At 47.3% G+C, this 16,144-nt stretch overlaps 1 protein-coding gene across 5 annotated transcripts in view; it reads left to right on the forward strand.

Moving 5' to 3' along the window:
* LOC132819204 (choline transporter-like protein 5) overlaps positions 1–16,144 on the forward strand; it is a 291,145-nt gene that overhangs the window by 183,146 nt on the left and 91,855 nt on the right. For all 5 annotated transcript variants that reach the window (XM_060830657.1, XM_060830660.1, XM_060830658.1 and 2 more), the window contains exons 4-7: positions 3,410–3,494; positions 10,257–10,341; positions 11,880–12,008; positions 14,488–14,548. In XM_060830657.1, coding sequence (XP_060686640.1) covers positions 3,410–3,494; positions 10,257–10,341; positions 11,880–12,008; positions 14,488–14,548 — 360 coding nt within the window. The remainder of the gene's footprint in view (positions 1–3,409; positions 3,495–10,256; positions 10,342–11,879; positions 12,009–14,487; positions 14,549–16,144) is intronic.

The raw sequence follows: 16,144 nt of genomic DNA on the forward strand, positions 1-16,144 counted from the left end.
ACTGGCCAGTAACCGAATGATTAGGCTTAATATTCCACCCACAAGCCAGCATCTGGGATAGTGCAGTGCTCGCTGGGGTCACTGCTCTAGAAATGTCACCAAGGACAGACCCCTCCTGCAGCAGGCGCTAGCGAGTCAGTGCATGGTTCTCTTCCAGTTAGCTGCAGCTGGGGCCCAGGATGGACTGGGTTGGAAAGACTGTTATTCTGAACTTTTTATTCTTTACTTTTCTATTGTTTTCCCCTAAGGAATTTTTCTTCAGCTACTTTTGTCCAGGCAGCCCTTATATAATGTGATGGTTGTATTCTTGTGCAACCCTGCATTATAGAAAAATTGCACTTTAGAAATAGCATTTAAATTGTTAGCAATGTAATTGCGTTACAGCCAACAACGTTTAGAAGTTCACGTTTTAGAAACAATGTCCCCAGTTCGACAATCCCGTTACAGTGAGTTTGCGTTAACGAAACATCCTATACCAGAACAATCTGTATCTAAGATGGTGCTGTAATGTGTCGATTTATAAACTTTTCACTTGACTCATATGAGTACGTGTGATAATAAAGTGAATTCCATTTAGCCAATCTGTCTACAAGTATCTGAGGTGTAGCCACCACCATCTGAGCTGGGAGTGTTGCCCACTGAACCACAACTGGGATCACATGGAGATTGTGTTGTCAAAGTACAAACTGGCACAGTACAGTGTTTGTCAGGGAACATGATTACAATGGTGACGTTTTAGCTTTGAGCTGGAAGTTCAAGCCGAATGTGCAGAAATATGTGAGCTCCTGCGAAACTCCAAAGGAGGTGCTAAGAACAAAGAACAAGTGACAATACAGCACAGAACTAGGCCCTTCAGCCCTCCAAGCCTGTGCTGGCACATTTTATCCTTCCATGTCTTCACTCACAGGACCTGTGTTCCTCCACGCTCTTCCTATTCATGTATCCGTCCAGGTGCTTCTTGAAAGCTGCTATTGTGTCTGCTTCCACCATCACCCCTGGCAGTGTGTTCCAGGCACTCACTGCCCCACTTTGTGGGAAACCAATGAGCTGTCAGAGCTGCAAGCTCATCACTGAGGCACCAAGACAAATCTACTGTCTGTGACCACATTGTGATGATTCCAGCCAATGGTAAACCTGACAAGTTGGGTTCTACAGTGAAATCTGGCTTGATAGACCATGTGTTATATCTTTGTAATTGGATTAACATGATGGTTCATCATTGCTCACGCTCGGTTGAGGCTGCTGATGTTCTGTTAACAAAAGAACAAAACTTTATTTCACAAACAAAGAAAATAAATGGTCTCATTTATAAAAAGATCTCATTGTAAAAATGCCCCTTTCTCCTTGTGGGAGGGAATCCCACACTCTCCCGACTCCCTGAATCAAGATTTCTCCTGAATTCCCAACTGGATATTAGTGATTGTCTTACATCTTTAGTCTCCCCTGTGAACATGTATTTTCTGTGTTTACTGTGTTGTAATCCCTTCCTAATCTGAAAGTTCTCCATCAGGTCGCTTTTTAGCCTTTTCTTGGTAATGCCAGTCTTCACTGATACTGTACAGAGTCTTGCAGAGGGCACCATGGGCCACATCCCTGCCTCTGAGTCAGAAAATCCACATCCGAGTCCCACTCCAGGACCTGATAATTAAAGAAGGTCTAAAGTGGCCATAAACAGTTGATCTTAAATCATTCCAACATTCCGGATTGGTGGTTGGTAACGGAGGGAGAGATTTAGAGTCAGAGAGTCTTAAATGTTTCAATTGTACCAGCCTCCACCACTTCCACTGTCAGGTCATTCCATATCCGTACCACCCTCTGTGTGAAAAAGTTGCCTCTTAGGTCTCTTTTATATCTTGCCCCTCTCACCCTAAACCTATGCCCTCTAGTTCTGGATTCCCTGACCCCAGGGAAAAGACTTTGCCTATTTACCCTATTCATGTCCCTCATAGCTGAAAATGTGTTGCTGGAAAAGCGCAGCAGGTCAGGCAGCATCCAAGGAACAGGAAATTCGATGTTTTGGGCATAAGCCCTTCATCAGGAATTCCAGCAACACATTTTCAGCTCTGATCTCCAGCATCTGCAGACCTTACTTTTTCCTCATGCCCCTCATAATTTTGTAAACCTCTATAAGGTCACCCCTCAGCCTCCGACGCTCCAGGGAAAACAGCCCCAGCCTGTTCAGCCTCTCCCTGTAACTCAAATCCTCCAACCCTGGCAACTTCCTTGTAAATCTTTTCTGAACCCTTTCAAGTTTCACAACATCTTTCCGATAGGAAGGAGACCAGAATTGCACGCAGTATTCCAACAGTGGCCTAACCATTGTCCTGTACAGCCATAACATGCTCCCAACTCCTGTACTCAATACTCTGACCAATAAAGGAAAGCATACCAAACGCCTTCTTCACTATCCTATCTACCTGCGACTCAACTTTCAGGGAGCTATGAACCTGCACTCCAAGGTCTCTTTGTTCAGCAACACTCCCTAGGACCTTACCATTAAGTGTATAAGTCCTGATAAGATTTGCTTTCCCAAAATGCAGCACCTCGCAGTTATCTGAATTAAACTTCATCTGCCACTTCTCAGCCCATTGGCCCATCTGGTCAAGATCCTGTTATATTCTGAGGTAACCCTCTTCGCTGTCCACTACACCTCCAATTTTGGTGTCATCAGCAAACTTACTAACTGTACCTTTTATGCTTGCATCCAAATCATTTATGTAAATGACAAAAAGTAGAGAACCCAGCACCGATCCTTGTGGCACTCCACTGGTCACAGGCCTCCAGTCTGAAAAACAACCCCCCCACTACCATCCTCTATCTTTTACCTTTGAGCCAGTTCTGTATCCAAATGGCTAGTTCTCTCTTTATTCCATGAGATCTGACCTTGCTAATCAGTCTCCCAAGGGGAACCTTGTTGAACGCCTTACTGAAGTCCATATAGATCATATCTACCACTCTGCCTTCATCAATCCTCTTTGTTACTTCTTCAAAAAACTCAATCAAGTTTGTGAGACATGATTTCCTACGCACAAAGCCATTTCTGGTCAACCATGAGATATAATGGGCATTGGTGCCTCCACCATCACTGCCCCTTGCTCTGGGTGGTCATGTGCTTGTAAAGGTGTATGTTGCCACAGCAAAATGGACTCCCTGAGCAAACTATAACACTTGGAAATTACGGTGCTGCAGGAGAGGAAACCAGATTTGGGCAGTGCCATCTTCTGGCTGGAAGGGAGTTGAAGACTTCCTTGTTCCTTTCTTGGTTGTGAAGGTGGTTGCTATGGTCACTGGGCTGAAGAAGGGGCACACTCTGAAGGCTTTGTCATCACTGACCATCAGTTAGCTTCATGTGGGATGGAGGGGAATGGTAGACATATCAATGAAGCATTTCCACTTCTTTTATTTTCAGCTTGGGTCCATGGAGATCCGAGGAAAGTGGTGTATCCGACAGATAGCCGTGGCCAATTCTGTGGACAGAAGGGGACTGTCAATGAGTGAGTAACTAATTCCATCACTGGGCAATTTGGGAATTGTCGGTGGGAATGGTGGAGGGGCAGAGAGATTTCATTCAAGTCAATAATACGATGGCCAAGTAACGAAAGGATGTTGACCTAGGTCAGAAGGACATTGGCAGACAGGCGTGATGTGACAATCATATAAAATTCCTGTCAGATTCCATCTGCATCTGTTTGTTGGACCCACTTCCCAGCTCCGTTTTTGATGTACTGTCTTCAGGGGGACAACAGCACAAGGAATCCAGCATTGCAAGATTCCAACCTGGAGAACGGAGAATACACACTAGGCCTGCCTCCCCATAAATATTCCCAGTGGCCTGGGGAGTCCAGAACCAATAGGGAGCCTGTAGAATTCACAGCCGCAAAGGGCAGCTGAGGCCAAAACACTGAATGCTTTCAAGAAAGGATTAAACATGGTTCTTTGGGCTAATGAGATCATAGGGTATGGGGAGAATGTGGATGCTCAGCAGTGATCATGTTGAATGGCAGAGCGGACTCACAGGGCTAGATAGGGGAATCAGAGGATCAGCCAGGATTACATGGAAATGGGGGAGCAGGTTTGATGGGCCAAATGGCCTCTTCCTGCCCCTAGTTTCTATATTGCTACGATTTCTACTACTTGCAAAATGTTTAGTAGTTAAAAGTCATTTGATACAGTCAATAAAGGGCATCTATGTCCCTCGGTGGGAGAGAGTGCTACAACCGGGATATCCTTTTACAAACAGAAGGCAGGGGCTTTAGAGGGGATTTGAGGAAAGGTTTCTTCACTCAGAGGATGGTGGGGGTCTGGAATGCACTGTCTGGGAGGGGAGTTGAGGTGGGCAACCTCATACTTTAAAAAGTACTTGGATCAGCACGGCAAGGTTTGTGAAGGTTTGTAGCTCAGGTTGAGGTTTAGGGTGTAGGTTTGCTCGCTGAGCTGTAGGTTTGATATCCAGACGTTTCATTACCTGGCTAGGTAACACCATCAGTGGCGACCTCCAAGTGAAGCGAAGCTGTTGTCTCCTGCTTTCTATTTATATCTTTCTCCAGGATGGGGTTCCTGGGGTTTGTGGTGATGTCATTTCCTGTTCGTTTTCTGAGGGGTTGATAGATCTAGGGTGTAGGTTGCTCAGTGAGCATGTAGCGGTGTCATTTTGATGGTAGAGACTTGATCGACTGAAGAACCTTTTCTGTACTGTATCTATGGCTCAATAATCCTATGGGTCCAAGGGACAGAATTTTCCAGAACAAGTTGGATGATTTTGGGGCTGATGCAGGAAACACTGACATGGGGAGCAGAGCAAATCTGGGATCACTCCCTCAGGAAACAAGATGACAGACCCCCAAAAAAGCTGCAGATGCTGGAATTCAGAAACAAAACCAGAAATTGCTGGAAAAGCTCAGCAGGTCTGGCAGCATCTGTGGAGAGAAACAGAGTGAACATTTCAGGTCTTTGCTGAGCAAGGGTCCATAAAGGGTCACTGGTATTCTCACTAGAGTGTTAATCCAGAGACCCAGGTAATGTTCCAGAGACCTGGATTCGAATGCTACCATGGCAGATGGTGGAATTTGAATTCAATTAAACAAACATCTGGAATGAAGAGTCTGGTGATCAACCATGAAGCTATCGTTGATTATTAGAACATTCCGTCTGGGTCACTAATGCCCTTTAGGGAAAGAATCTGCTGTTCTTATCTGGTCTGGCCTACATGTGACTCCAGACCCACAGCAATGTGGTTGACTCTTAGCTGTCCTTTGGGCTGTTAGGGATGGGCAGTAAATGCGAGCCTGGCCTGTGAATGAATAATTAAAAAGAATAATTTTGGAGATTGACCAATGTAAGGCAGGAACTCGAGGGATGTGGAACAAGGCAGCACGGTTTATTCTTTTTATAGAGAGAAAGGTTGGCACTGCCAAATCCAGAACACCCCACCCCCCCCTCCAAATGCCCCAGCTCCCAACTCACCCCCCACCACTCCTCCTCCTCCTCCTCCTCTACACCCCACCCACCCCCCACCCCTCCTCCGCTATCCAGAAGCTAACCGTATATGACCAGTGAGGAAAACAGCTGATGGCAATCTCAAACAAAGTCTGACAGAGGAGTATTGAACACGGAGGGCTGACGTCAGGAAGGAAAGGAGGAAATCAGATGAATAAAACAGAAGGCTGGTAGAATGAAGGAAAATGTAAGATGTTTGATCAGTGTATTTGAGGGTGACTGAGGGAAGAGTTGGGCCTCTCTGACTTGAACAGAATAATGTGTATGTCAGATGCAGAAGATGTGGGCAGGCTGTGAAATGAGGAATTTAGGAGAGGGATGTTGGAGACATTCTCATGAAAGAAGAGGAGAATGAAATATTTGATAAAATAAACATAATGTGAAGAGAACTGCTGGAGGGCCTGACCTCCTTGAAGGTGGCTAAATCACCGGGGCTGGATCAGTCACATCAGGTGAAAATGTGTTGCTGGTTAAAGCACAGCAGGTTAGGCAGCATCCAAGGAATAGGAAATTCGACGTTTCGGGCACAAGCCCTTCATCAGGAATGCCATTCCTGATGAAGGGCTTGTGCCCGAAACGTCGAATTTCCTATTCCTTGGATGCTGCCTAACCTGCTGTGCTTTAACCAGCAACACATTTTCAGCTGTGATCTCCAGCATCTGCAGACCTCATTTTTTACCCTCAGTCACATCAGGATCTGTTCAAGGAAACCAGGAAGTGAATCGCAGATATTGCCAGGGTCATTTTTCAGTTCCTACGTGATTCAGGTGAAGGACCGGATTATTGGAGGATGACAAGTAATAAAACTGCAAGGGATAGACCAAATAATGATGGGCTGATCAGTCTGGTCTTGGTGGTGGGTAAATGACTACAATCAATAACAAGAGAGAGGATAAACTAGGGACAGGTTAGTCAGGGGTCATTAGTAGGCTGCTTTTAAAGGAAGGTCATGTTTTACTAACTTTATTAAATGTTTTGAGAAAGGAACAAGGATTGATGAGGGTAGTGCAGAATGTGTTGACTCCACACATTTTAGTACGGAATTTGAGAAGGTCCTTGACACATCTGAGCTTGAAGTCCAAAGGAAACAGGGGAATGTGACATGTCGGATCCAAAATTGGCTCAGTGACAAGAAATGAAGGATTCTAGTCAATGCAAGTTTTGGAAAATGTAAAGGTGTTTCCAGTGAGACTCCCAAGCGCAGTGTGAGTTAAAACAAAGCAATGGCATTCAATCTGGAGTACAGTGAGGTTATGCATTCACCAGGGGCAAAGCAATCAAGGGACCAGATAATTATTGAGAGTGTACCAGGAGGGCGAGCAACAGGGAGAGACCTCCAAGCGTATCTGCACAGGTCACTGAAGGTGAGAGAGCATAACATTGTCGGGGTGTCACTACTGAGGAAGTACTGCACTGTCGGAGGGTCACTACCAAGGGAGTGCCGCACTGTTGGAGGGTCAGTGCTGAGGGAGTACCGCATTGTCGGAGAGTCAGTGCAGAGGGAGTGGCGCACTGTCGGAGGGTCAGTACTGAAGGAGTACTGCACTGTTGGAGGGTCAGTACTGAGGGAGTGCTACATTGTGAGAGGGTCAGTGCTGAGGGAGCGCTGCACTGTGAGAGAGTCAGTGCTAAGGGAGTGCAACACTGTCAGAGATTCATATTGAGGGAGAACAGCACTGATGAATGGTCAATGCTGAGGGAGGGTCACACTGTTGGAGGGACAGTACTGAGCGCATGCTGTACTGTCAGAGGGTCAGAGTGAGAGAGTACCACACTGTCAGAGGGCGAGTACTGAGGGAGTACCGCACTGTCAAAGGCTCAGTGCTGTGGAAGTGCCGCACTGTCAGAGGGTCAGTACTGAGGGAGTGCTGCAATGTCAGAGGTTGAGTACTGAGGCAGTGCTGCACTGTCAGAGGGTCAGTGCTGAGGGAGTGCCACACTGTCATAGGGTCAGTGCTGAGGGAGTGCTGCAATGTCAGAGGTTGAGTACTGAGGCAGTGCTGCACTGTCAGAGGGTCAGTGCTGAGGGAGTGCCACACTGTCATAGGGTCAGTACTGAGGGAGAGCCGCACTGTCAGAGGGTCAGTGCTGAGGGAGTGCCGCACTGTCAGAGGGTCAGTACTGAGGGAGTGCAGCACTGTCAGAGGGTCAGTACTGAAGGAGTGACGCACTGTCACAGAGGGTGAGTACTGAGGGAGTGCCGCACTGCCGGAGGGTCAGTAGTGAGGAATTGCAGCACTCAGAGGCTCAGTACTGAGGGAATGCAGCACTGTCAGAGGGTTGAGTGCTGAGGGAATGTTGAACAGTGGGAAGTGCAGAGCTGTGATGGGATGATCCAACAAAGTGCTGACTTCTGCAACTTTGCGAACCTTTTTTTTGTTGTCGGCTGTCCAGTGTATAACGTGGAGTGCTGTGCCGTACTGCTGGAATGACGTTGTTCTTATTCTGCCATGGGATGTGAGTGTAGCCGACAGGGGCAGCATTTACTCCCACAACCCAGGTCAATAGGAGGGGATCAGGTCTGGGCCTCTGGTGAATTCTGTTACTTCGCTGTTCCTGCATAGATTAGAGTGGTGCTGGAAAAGCACAGCAGGTCAGGCAGCATCCGAGGAGCAGGAAAATCGACGTTTCCGGGAAAAGCCCTTCATCAGGAATGACCGATGAAGGGCTCTTGCCCGAAATGTCGATTCTCCTGGTCCTCGGATGCTGCCTGATCTGCTGTGCTTTTCCAGCACCACTCTAATCTAAACTCTGATGTCCAGCATCTGCAGTCCTCACTTTTGCCTTGCTGTCCCTGGGTTTCCTCTCACCCGGTCTGTCAGCTTCTGCTGCAGGCGTGGCCTCAACAGGCCTGTGTCACCTTCCTGTCGAGGTGTCAAGCGCAGATCCCTTCATCCTCTTGGGTCATTTCCTGTGCCTATTGACGATATTTCTGTGACCTGTACACCTGGAACTCTTAGCAAAGTCTGTTTCATCATTGACTGTGTCTCATTTGTCACCGTTTACAAAGCCCCACTGACAGAGCTGAATTCGGTTCTCAGTGGTCGAGGTCACATTTGAAACCTGTTTGCTCCCGTACCGTCCTGTGATTTGATGCTGACACCTTTCCTGGCTCCAGGGTCTGATGTTATGGGGGTGGTTCTCCCTCTCTATGGGCCGGGTTCTATTCCCATCTGCCCCGGAGCTACGACGGAATGTATCTGAGCGTGCTCGGTGCTCACTGTGTCATCTGTCTCTGTGTTATCGGCAAATTTGTGATGTATCTGTGCTTTCTATTGTCCACATCATTTACAAATCATGGATCTCTGTGATATCACTCACATGCTGACATTTTGGGAACATGCTCTGATTCATGTCACTAATTTACCTTCCGTTCCCTGAGCTCCAGACTTTGTACACTGTCTCATCAGAAGGTTTTTATCTGCAGATCATCCATCACTATCGCCAGCACTGGAGTCATCTCTTTGAGAAATTCAATCACCTTCATCGGGATCATCCATCCATTATAAATCCAGTCAACCGCCCTCTGCAATGTTCCTACTGTTTCATTCCCCAGTCTTTCATTATCAGATTCCTGTAAATTCCCAAATTTCCTGGGTTGGCTTTGAAAAGCTCAGCCAAAGAGCTTTCATTTTCAAGAGCGATTTCAGGTGGAAATCGAGAGGAAGCAGTCAGAGCAAGAGGAAGGAGAGAGTGAGAAGAAAAGAGAACAGAGACAGCGAGAGGAGAGAGAGGAGTGAAGAAAGAGGGGGAGAGATAGAATGAAAGATAAAGAGCGAGACAAAAGAAAAACAATGGAAGAACAAGAGGAAAGACAGGGGGACTGAGAGAATTAGAATCCCTACAACGTGAAAACAGACCCTTCGGCCCAACAATTCCACACCAACCCTCCAAAGAGTATCCCACCCAAACCCATTCCCCTACCCTATAACACCAAATTGACCCCTGACCACTGCCCCTTACCTCCACATCCCTGGACATTATGGGCAATTTAGTATGGCCAATTGACCCTAACCTGCACATCTTTGGATTGTGGGAGTAAACCGGACCACCCGGAGAAAGCCCAAGTAGACACAGAGAGAATGTGCAAACTCCGCACAGACAGTCACTTGAGGATGGAATCAAACCCAGGAGCCTGGCACTGTGAGGCAGCATGCTAACCACTGAGCCACCATGCCACCCATAGTCAGAGAGACGAGAAAGAGAATGAGAGAGAGAGAGATACAGTGGGAGTTGAAGAGGCTGAGGGCCCTTCAGCACGAGCCGAGGGCTCAGACAGCCGAATGCATGGCCACTGATGGTGCAGTGAGGAAAACTGGAGATGTCAGAGAGGAGAGGGTTGATGAAGTCATCAGGAAGGAATGCTGGTGTCAGGAGATTCCCGAAACTGGAACAGTGTCGCTGCGGTGGAGTGGTGAGCTGGAGGGAATGGAGGAAGAGGGGAAGAGGTGGAGGTGGTAGACAGGATGGTGGTGGGTTGATGGAAGAAATTGAACATGAACAATAAAATTTTAAGGTTGCTTTCTAAGTCTGTGAGCAGCAGATAGGTTAGTCCCGAGGCAAACTGACTTATTTGAAATTCAGATCAAGGTTCTCAAAGAAACTCTTGACCTTTAGTGACCAGGCTCAAATGAGATTTTGTTACATGTGCCAGGTTTGAAGTATTAATGGGATGGTAGTGCACTGACAGACCCTTTTCCTTGCATTATACAATCATCAATTGGAAAGGTGTCCCTGATATTTGCCCCAATCTCTTTCAGGAACAAGACCATTTTATTCTACTTCAACATCCTGAAGTGTGCAAGCCCTGCGGTTCTCATCAACCTGCAATGCCCAACAAAACAGGTAGGACTCCAGGGTCGAGAGGTGCAACTCAGTACTGACCCTCCAACAGTGTGGCACTCAGTCAGCACTAACCCTCTGACTGTGGCACGCCCTCAGCACTGATCTTCTGACAGCACGGCACTCCCTCAGTACTGACCCTCTGTCAGTGCGGCACTCCCTCAGTACTGACCCTCTGACAGTGCGGCACTCCCTCAGTACTGACCCTCTGACAGTGCGGCACTCCCTCAGTACTGACCCTCTGGCAGTGCGGCACTCCCTCAGCACTGACCCTCTGACAGTGTGGCACTCCCTCAGCACTGACGCTGCGACAGTGCGACACTCCCTCAGCAGTGACTCTCCGACAGTGCGACACTCCCTCAGTACTGACCCTCTGGCAGTGCGGCACTCCCTCAGCACTGACCCTCCAATAGAGCAGCAATCCCTCAGCACTGACCCTCTGCCAATGCGACACTCTCTCAGCACTGACCCTCCGACAGTCTGGCACTCCCTCAGCACTGATCCTCTGACAGTCTGGCACTCCCTCAGCACTGATCCTCTGCCAGTGCGGCACTCCTTCAGAACTGATCCTCCGACAGGGCAGCACTCCCTCAGTACTGACCATCTGACAATGCTGCACTCCCTCAGTACTGACCCTCTGGCAGTGCGGCTCTCCCTCAGTACTGACTCTCTGACAGTGGGGCACATCCTCAGTACTGACCCTCTGACAGTGCAGCACTCCCTCAGTACTGACTCTCTGACAGTGCGAAACTCCCTCAGCACTGACCCTCCAGCAGTATGGCACTCTCTCAGTACTGACCCTCTGATAGTGCAGCACTCCCTCAGCACTGACCCTCTGACATTGTGGCATTCCCTCAGTACTGATTCTCTGACAGTGTTGCACTCCCTCAGCACTGACCCTCTGACAGTGTGGCACTCCCTCAGTTCTGATCCTCCGACAGGGCAGCACTCCCTCAGCACTGACCCTCTGACAGTGGGGCACATCCTCAGCACTGGCCCTCTGACAGTGCTGCACTCCCTCAGTACTGACCCTCTGGCAGTGCGGCTCTCCCTCAGTGCTGACTCTCTGACAGTGGGGCACATCCTCAGCACTAACCCTCTGACAGTGCAGCACTCCCTCAGCACTGACCCTCCGACAGTGCGACACTCCCTCAGCACCGACCCTCCAACAGTGAGGCCCTCCTTCAGCACTGACCCTCCGACAGTGCAGCACTCCTTTAGCACACTGACCCTCTGACAGTGCGGCACTCCCTCTGTATGGACCCTTGGACTGTATGGCACTCCCCCAGTCCTGGAGGACATTCTGTGCTGAATTTGTAGTGGAGAGTATGACCTTATTCCCTGTTGCAGATAGTTGACCCTTGTGTCCAGGATGCTCGGAAGTGAAGATTCTGACTGCTGGCGACACAGTTTGGGAGCGTGCCTGTTTCCTGTAATTTCCTTTCCCGTCATCTTTGATCGTCTGTAATTTGTTCCTGTGACTGGTTTGGAATTGAACATTTTAAAAGTTGTAACTTATACATTTGTCTTGTTATATTCAGCTTTGCGTTGAGAAGTGTCCAAGTCAGTTTTCCCGATATATCGATGTGAAATATAATTATCGATGGAACAAAACCGCCTGGGAATATTACCGTCAGTTTTGTCAACCTGGCTACAACACCCCTCGAAAGGTGGGTCCCATCGTGTGGACTAAAGGAGGTAGAATTAATTTGGCATCTTCAGAATTGGAACAGGACTTTGACCCATCTGATTTGTGTTTATTCTGCCACTCCCTCTTTGAGTCACCCTGACATTCTATCCTTCCATTCCTTTCTCCCTCCTTCAGCTTATCGATTAAGTCACCTTGAACCAGTTTGACCAGTCCCTGAGAAATTCTCACCTGTACTGATCCTCTGTGTGCTATTTATATTCCATGCTGCCAAAATCCCATCAGTCTCAATCATTTCTAACCAACCTGCCATGTGGCACTGGATACCTTTTGGAAATTCAGATGCATTGCATTCACTGCTTTCCCTTCACCTCAAGGTAAAAAACCCCAAAGCACTAAGAACAAGAACAAAGAACATTACAACATTGGAACAGGCCCTTCGGCCCTCCAAGCCTGTGCTGACACATTTTGCCCTTCCATCCTAAAACTGGCTTCATTGACAGGATCTGTATCCCTCTATTCCCTTCCTATTCCCGTAATTGTCTGCTTCCACCATCACCTCTGGCAGTGCGTTCCAGGCGCTCACTACCCCAGCATGTCTCTTGTAAATACCAACCCCCCCCGCCCCCCAAAAGCACGTTGATTCTGTGCCCCCTAGTAACCGACCTCTCCACCCTGGAGTGAAATCAGAGTTAACGTTTCAGGACCAGTGATCCCCTTGTTAACGGTTTGTGGTGAACAACAGGCACTGGGGATGGGGTGTCTTGATCCTGGTGGGTTGACTGATTGGTAAAGCAGCTCTCTCAGCTGACAGGAGCGAGTGCCAACCCCACAGCCGGTTTCAGTTTCTTTTCCGAATACAGCACCTCACATTAATCTTTGTTATACTCCAACTTCACAACCTCCTTCCACCATGTTTCCTTTGTTTGCTCTTGATAGCTTTATTAATTTTAAATAACTAGGCCTTCAGCTCGCTGCAGCTAAGTTCAGTTTGATGCTCCTTAAATTTTTACACCAAAGTCACATGCTCATTTCATTATTGTTCTAGTTTTGTCCCTAAGGTTTTGTACCTGAGTACTTTTGTATCTAAGATGGTGCCAGAAATGGTGGCTTTGTACACTTTCCACTGTACTCCTGTACCTGAGTACACATTACACTAAAACCTAATTCTAATCCAAATTTGAATTCTTTGACGAGATGCTTGTTAATGATGTTCCGTAACCCAGTTGCAGTTTGTTCAATCCCAACTTTAACATCAATGCACCGCCCAGTGAGTAGTCCCAAGGTGAGATTTAAAGGTGACCCTCCTCTTAAATTCTTCCAATTTGTGTGGCACTCTGTTGAATAAAGTTGAAAATCACACCCTTCTGTCTGTGTAACCTGCAAGAGGTTGATAAGCTGCAAAGAGGTAAATAGTAGATTATTTATTGACAGTAATGCCGACATTAATGATCTATTAACACTTTGTGTCTTTTTATGGAGAGAATGATTGCTCTTAAATCTTTCACATTGTCACAGCAATTGCGATGTGTTTTATGTTGAATGGAGGAAGTTTCTTCCCTCGTCACCTCCCCCTGTCAGCAGACCCTTTGATTCCTTTTGCCCTCATGTGTTTATCCAGCTTCCCCCTCAATGTGTCCACAATATTCCCCATCACCCCCCTCCCTGTGGGAGTGACTCCCACATTTCCCCTCGCCCCCTCCCTGGGGGTGAGTGTCCCACATTCTGGGTAAAGCAGTTTCTCTTGATCTCACTGTTGGATTTATTCGGGATCACCTTCCATTTATATGCCTTCATTGTAGTCTTCCCCACAACTGGAGACATCTCGGCTATTTTTACCCTTTTTAGCCACTTTTACATTTGCAAAACTGCTGTCAGCTTACTCACAATTGCTGCTGTTCAGGGGGAGAGAGCTCTGGGCTGTTCAATGTCATAACCTTCTCAGCGCTGCTTTACTCTGACCCTTTTTCTGACGTCTTCATCATTGTCCTGAAATATTTTTACCTCTTTGGAGAACAGAACTGTGTGTAAACTCCTTCACCCAAGCAAATCCTTTGAAGGACAGTACCTCCTGTGGAGTGTTTTTTGTGATTTTGGATGACTGGACAATGCCATGTAATATGTTGCGCTCTTTTGGAATGATGAATGAGGTGACCTTTCTTGTCTCTGTCAGTACCAGGATCTTGCTGCATTCTGATGACCATTTCATGAAATATTATCCATCTTGACTATTGCCAAAAGAGACACAGTTTATTGAAGCTGAAGCATTTGTAATGGCAATGTCCCTACCAGAATCCACTTCCCAACCAAACAGCAGTCTTCTTTCATACAGTCTAAAATCACCATGAGCTGGTATTCTTGTGAAGTGTCCTGATTAGTGCAAGATGAGAAACTTCAACAAAATGTGTCTTTTTTTGAGTAACACTCCAACTCGATATGACTGTGTGCTTATTTGATGTCCTGTTAACCCCTTCCTTCTTGTGTTGTCCTTTCTATTATAGTCTGCTGCCCAGGTGACTCGAGATGAAGACTGCCCATCAATGATTGTTCCCAGCCGACCCTGTACGTATCATACCTTCCTTTGATGCAGCACTGCCCTGGATTTGGTACTTAGTTGTCCTTAGTGGTGGGGGAGGAAACAAGGGAGGGGGTTGGTAGGAAGCAAGTTCACCATCCAGGCCACAACTGCATGGGGCATGAGTTCAGAAATCATGTGTTGAATGAAAGTCCCCTGCCCACAATTCCTGCCATTTTCCGAGGTGAGAGATTGCATGATCAACCCCTGCAAAGTTGTGGAGCTAAATTGACCGTAACACAGTGAAGAAATATGTCAATTACCTTAAGCAGGCTCTTCAGTGGGAAAAAGACTAGAGTTATAGGGTCATACAGCACGGAAACAGACCTGTTGGTCTAGCTAGTCCGTGCTGCACATAATCCCAAACTAAGCTAATCCCACTGCCTGCTCTAGCCCATTCCCCACCAAACTTTCCTATTCATGAACTTATCCAAATGTCTTTTAAATCTTGTAACTGTACCCACATCCACCACTTCCTCAGGAAGTTCATTCCACATGCGAACTACCCTCTGTGTAAACAATTTTCCCTCATGTCTTGTCTAAGTGTCTCTCTTCTCACCTTAAAAATGCACCCCTAGTCTTCAAATCTCCCATCCTAGGGAAAGAAAACTCCCATAGAATCTATCTATACCTCTCAATATTTTATAAACTTTTATCAGGTCACCTCTCAACCTCCTACGTTCCAGTGAGAAAAGTCCCAGCCTCTTCAGCCTTTCTTTAGAGCTCAGACCTTCCACACCCGGCAACATTTTGGGAAATCTCTCCTGAACCCTCTCCAGCTTAATCATATCCTTCCTTTAACTAGCGGGCCAGAACTGGACGCAGAATTCCAGAAGATAGCTAGAGACTTTTCCCCAGAGCAGAAATGGCTGTCATGCAGGATCATAATTTTAAGGTGATTGGAGGAAAGTATAGGGGAGATGTCAGAGGTAGGTTCTTTACACAGAGAGTGGTGGGTGTGTGGAATGCACTGCCAGTGGTGGTAGTAGAGTCAGAGACATTAGGGACATTTAAGTGACTGCTGGACAAGCGCATGGAGCATTAAATTGAGTGGTGTGTAGGTTAGGTTGATCTCAGATTAAGAGAAATGCTCAGCACAACATTGTGGGTTGAAGGGCCTGTACTGTGCTGTGCTGTACTATGTTCTATGCTCTATAAGCAGCCTCACCAATATCCTATTCAACCTCAACCTGACTTCCCACTCAGCACCAGGGACCTGGGTTTGATCCCACCCTCGAGCAACTGTCTGTGTGGCGTTTGCACATTCTTCCTGTATTTACTCTGAGTGCTCTGGTTTCCAAAGATATGCAGGTTGGGTGGATTGGCCGTGCTAAATTGCTCATAGTGTCCAGGGATGTGTAGGCTAGATGGATTAACGATGGGAAATGCAGAGGTAAAAAGGATAGAGTGGAGGGGGAGGAGTTTTTTTAGATTAGATTACTTACAGTGTGGAAACAGGCCCTTCGGCCCAACAAGTCCACACCGACCCGCCGAAGCGTAACCCACCCATACCCCTACATTTACCCTTACCTAACACTACGGGCAATTTAGCATGGCCAATTCACCTGACCCGCACATCTTTG

Source organism: Hemiscyllium ocellatum, chromosome 9 (assembly GCF_020745735.1).
Source record: "Hemiscyllium ocellatum isolate sHemOce1 chromosome 9, sHemOce1.pat.X.cur, whole genome shotgun sequence".
NCBI classification, from domain to species: domain Eukaryota; kingdom Metazoa; phylum Chordata; class Chondrichthyes; order Orectolobiformes; family Hemiscylliidae; genus Hemiscyllium; species Hemiscyllium ocellatum.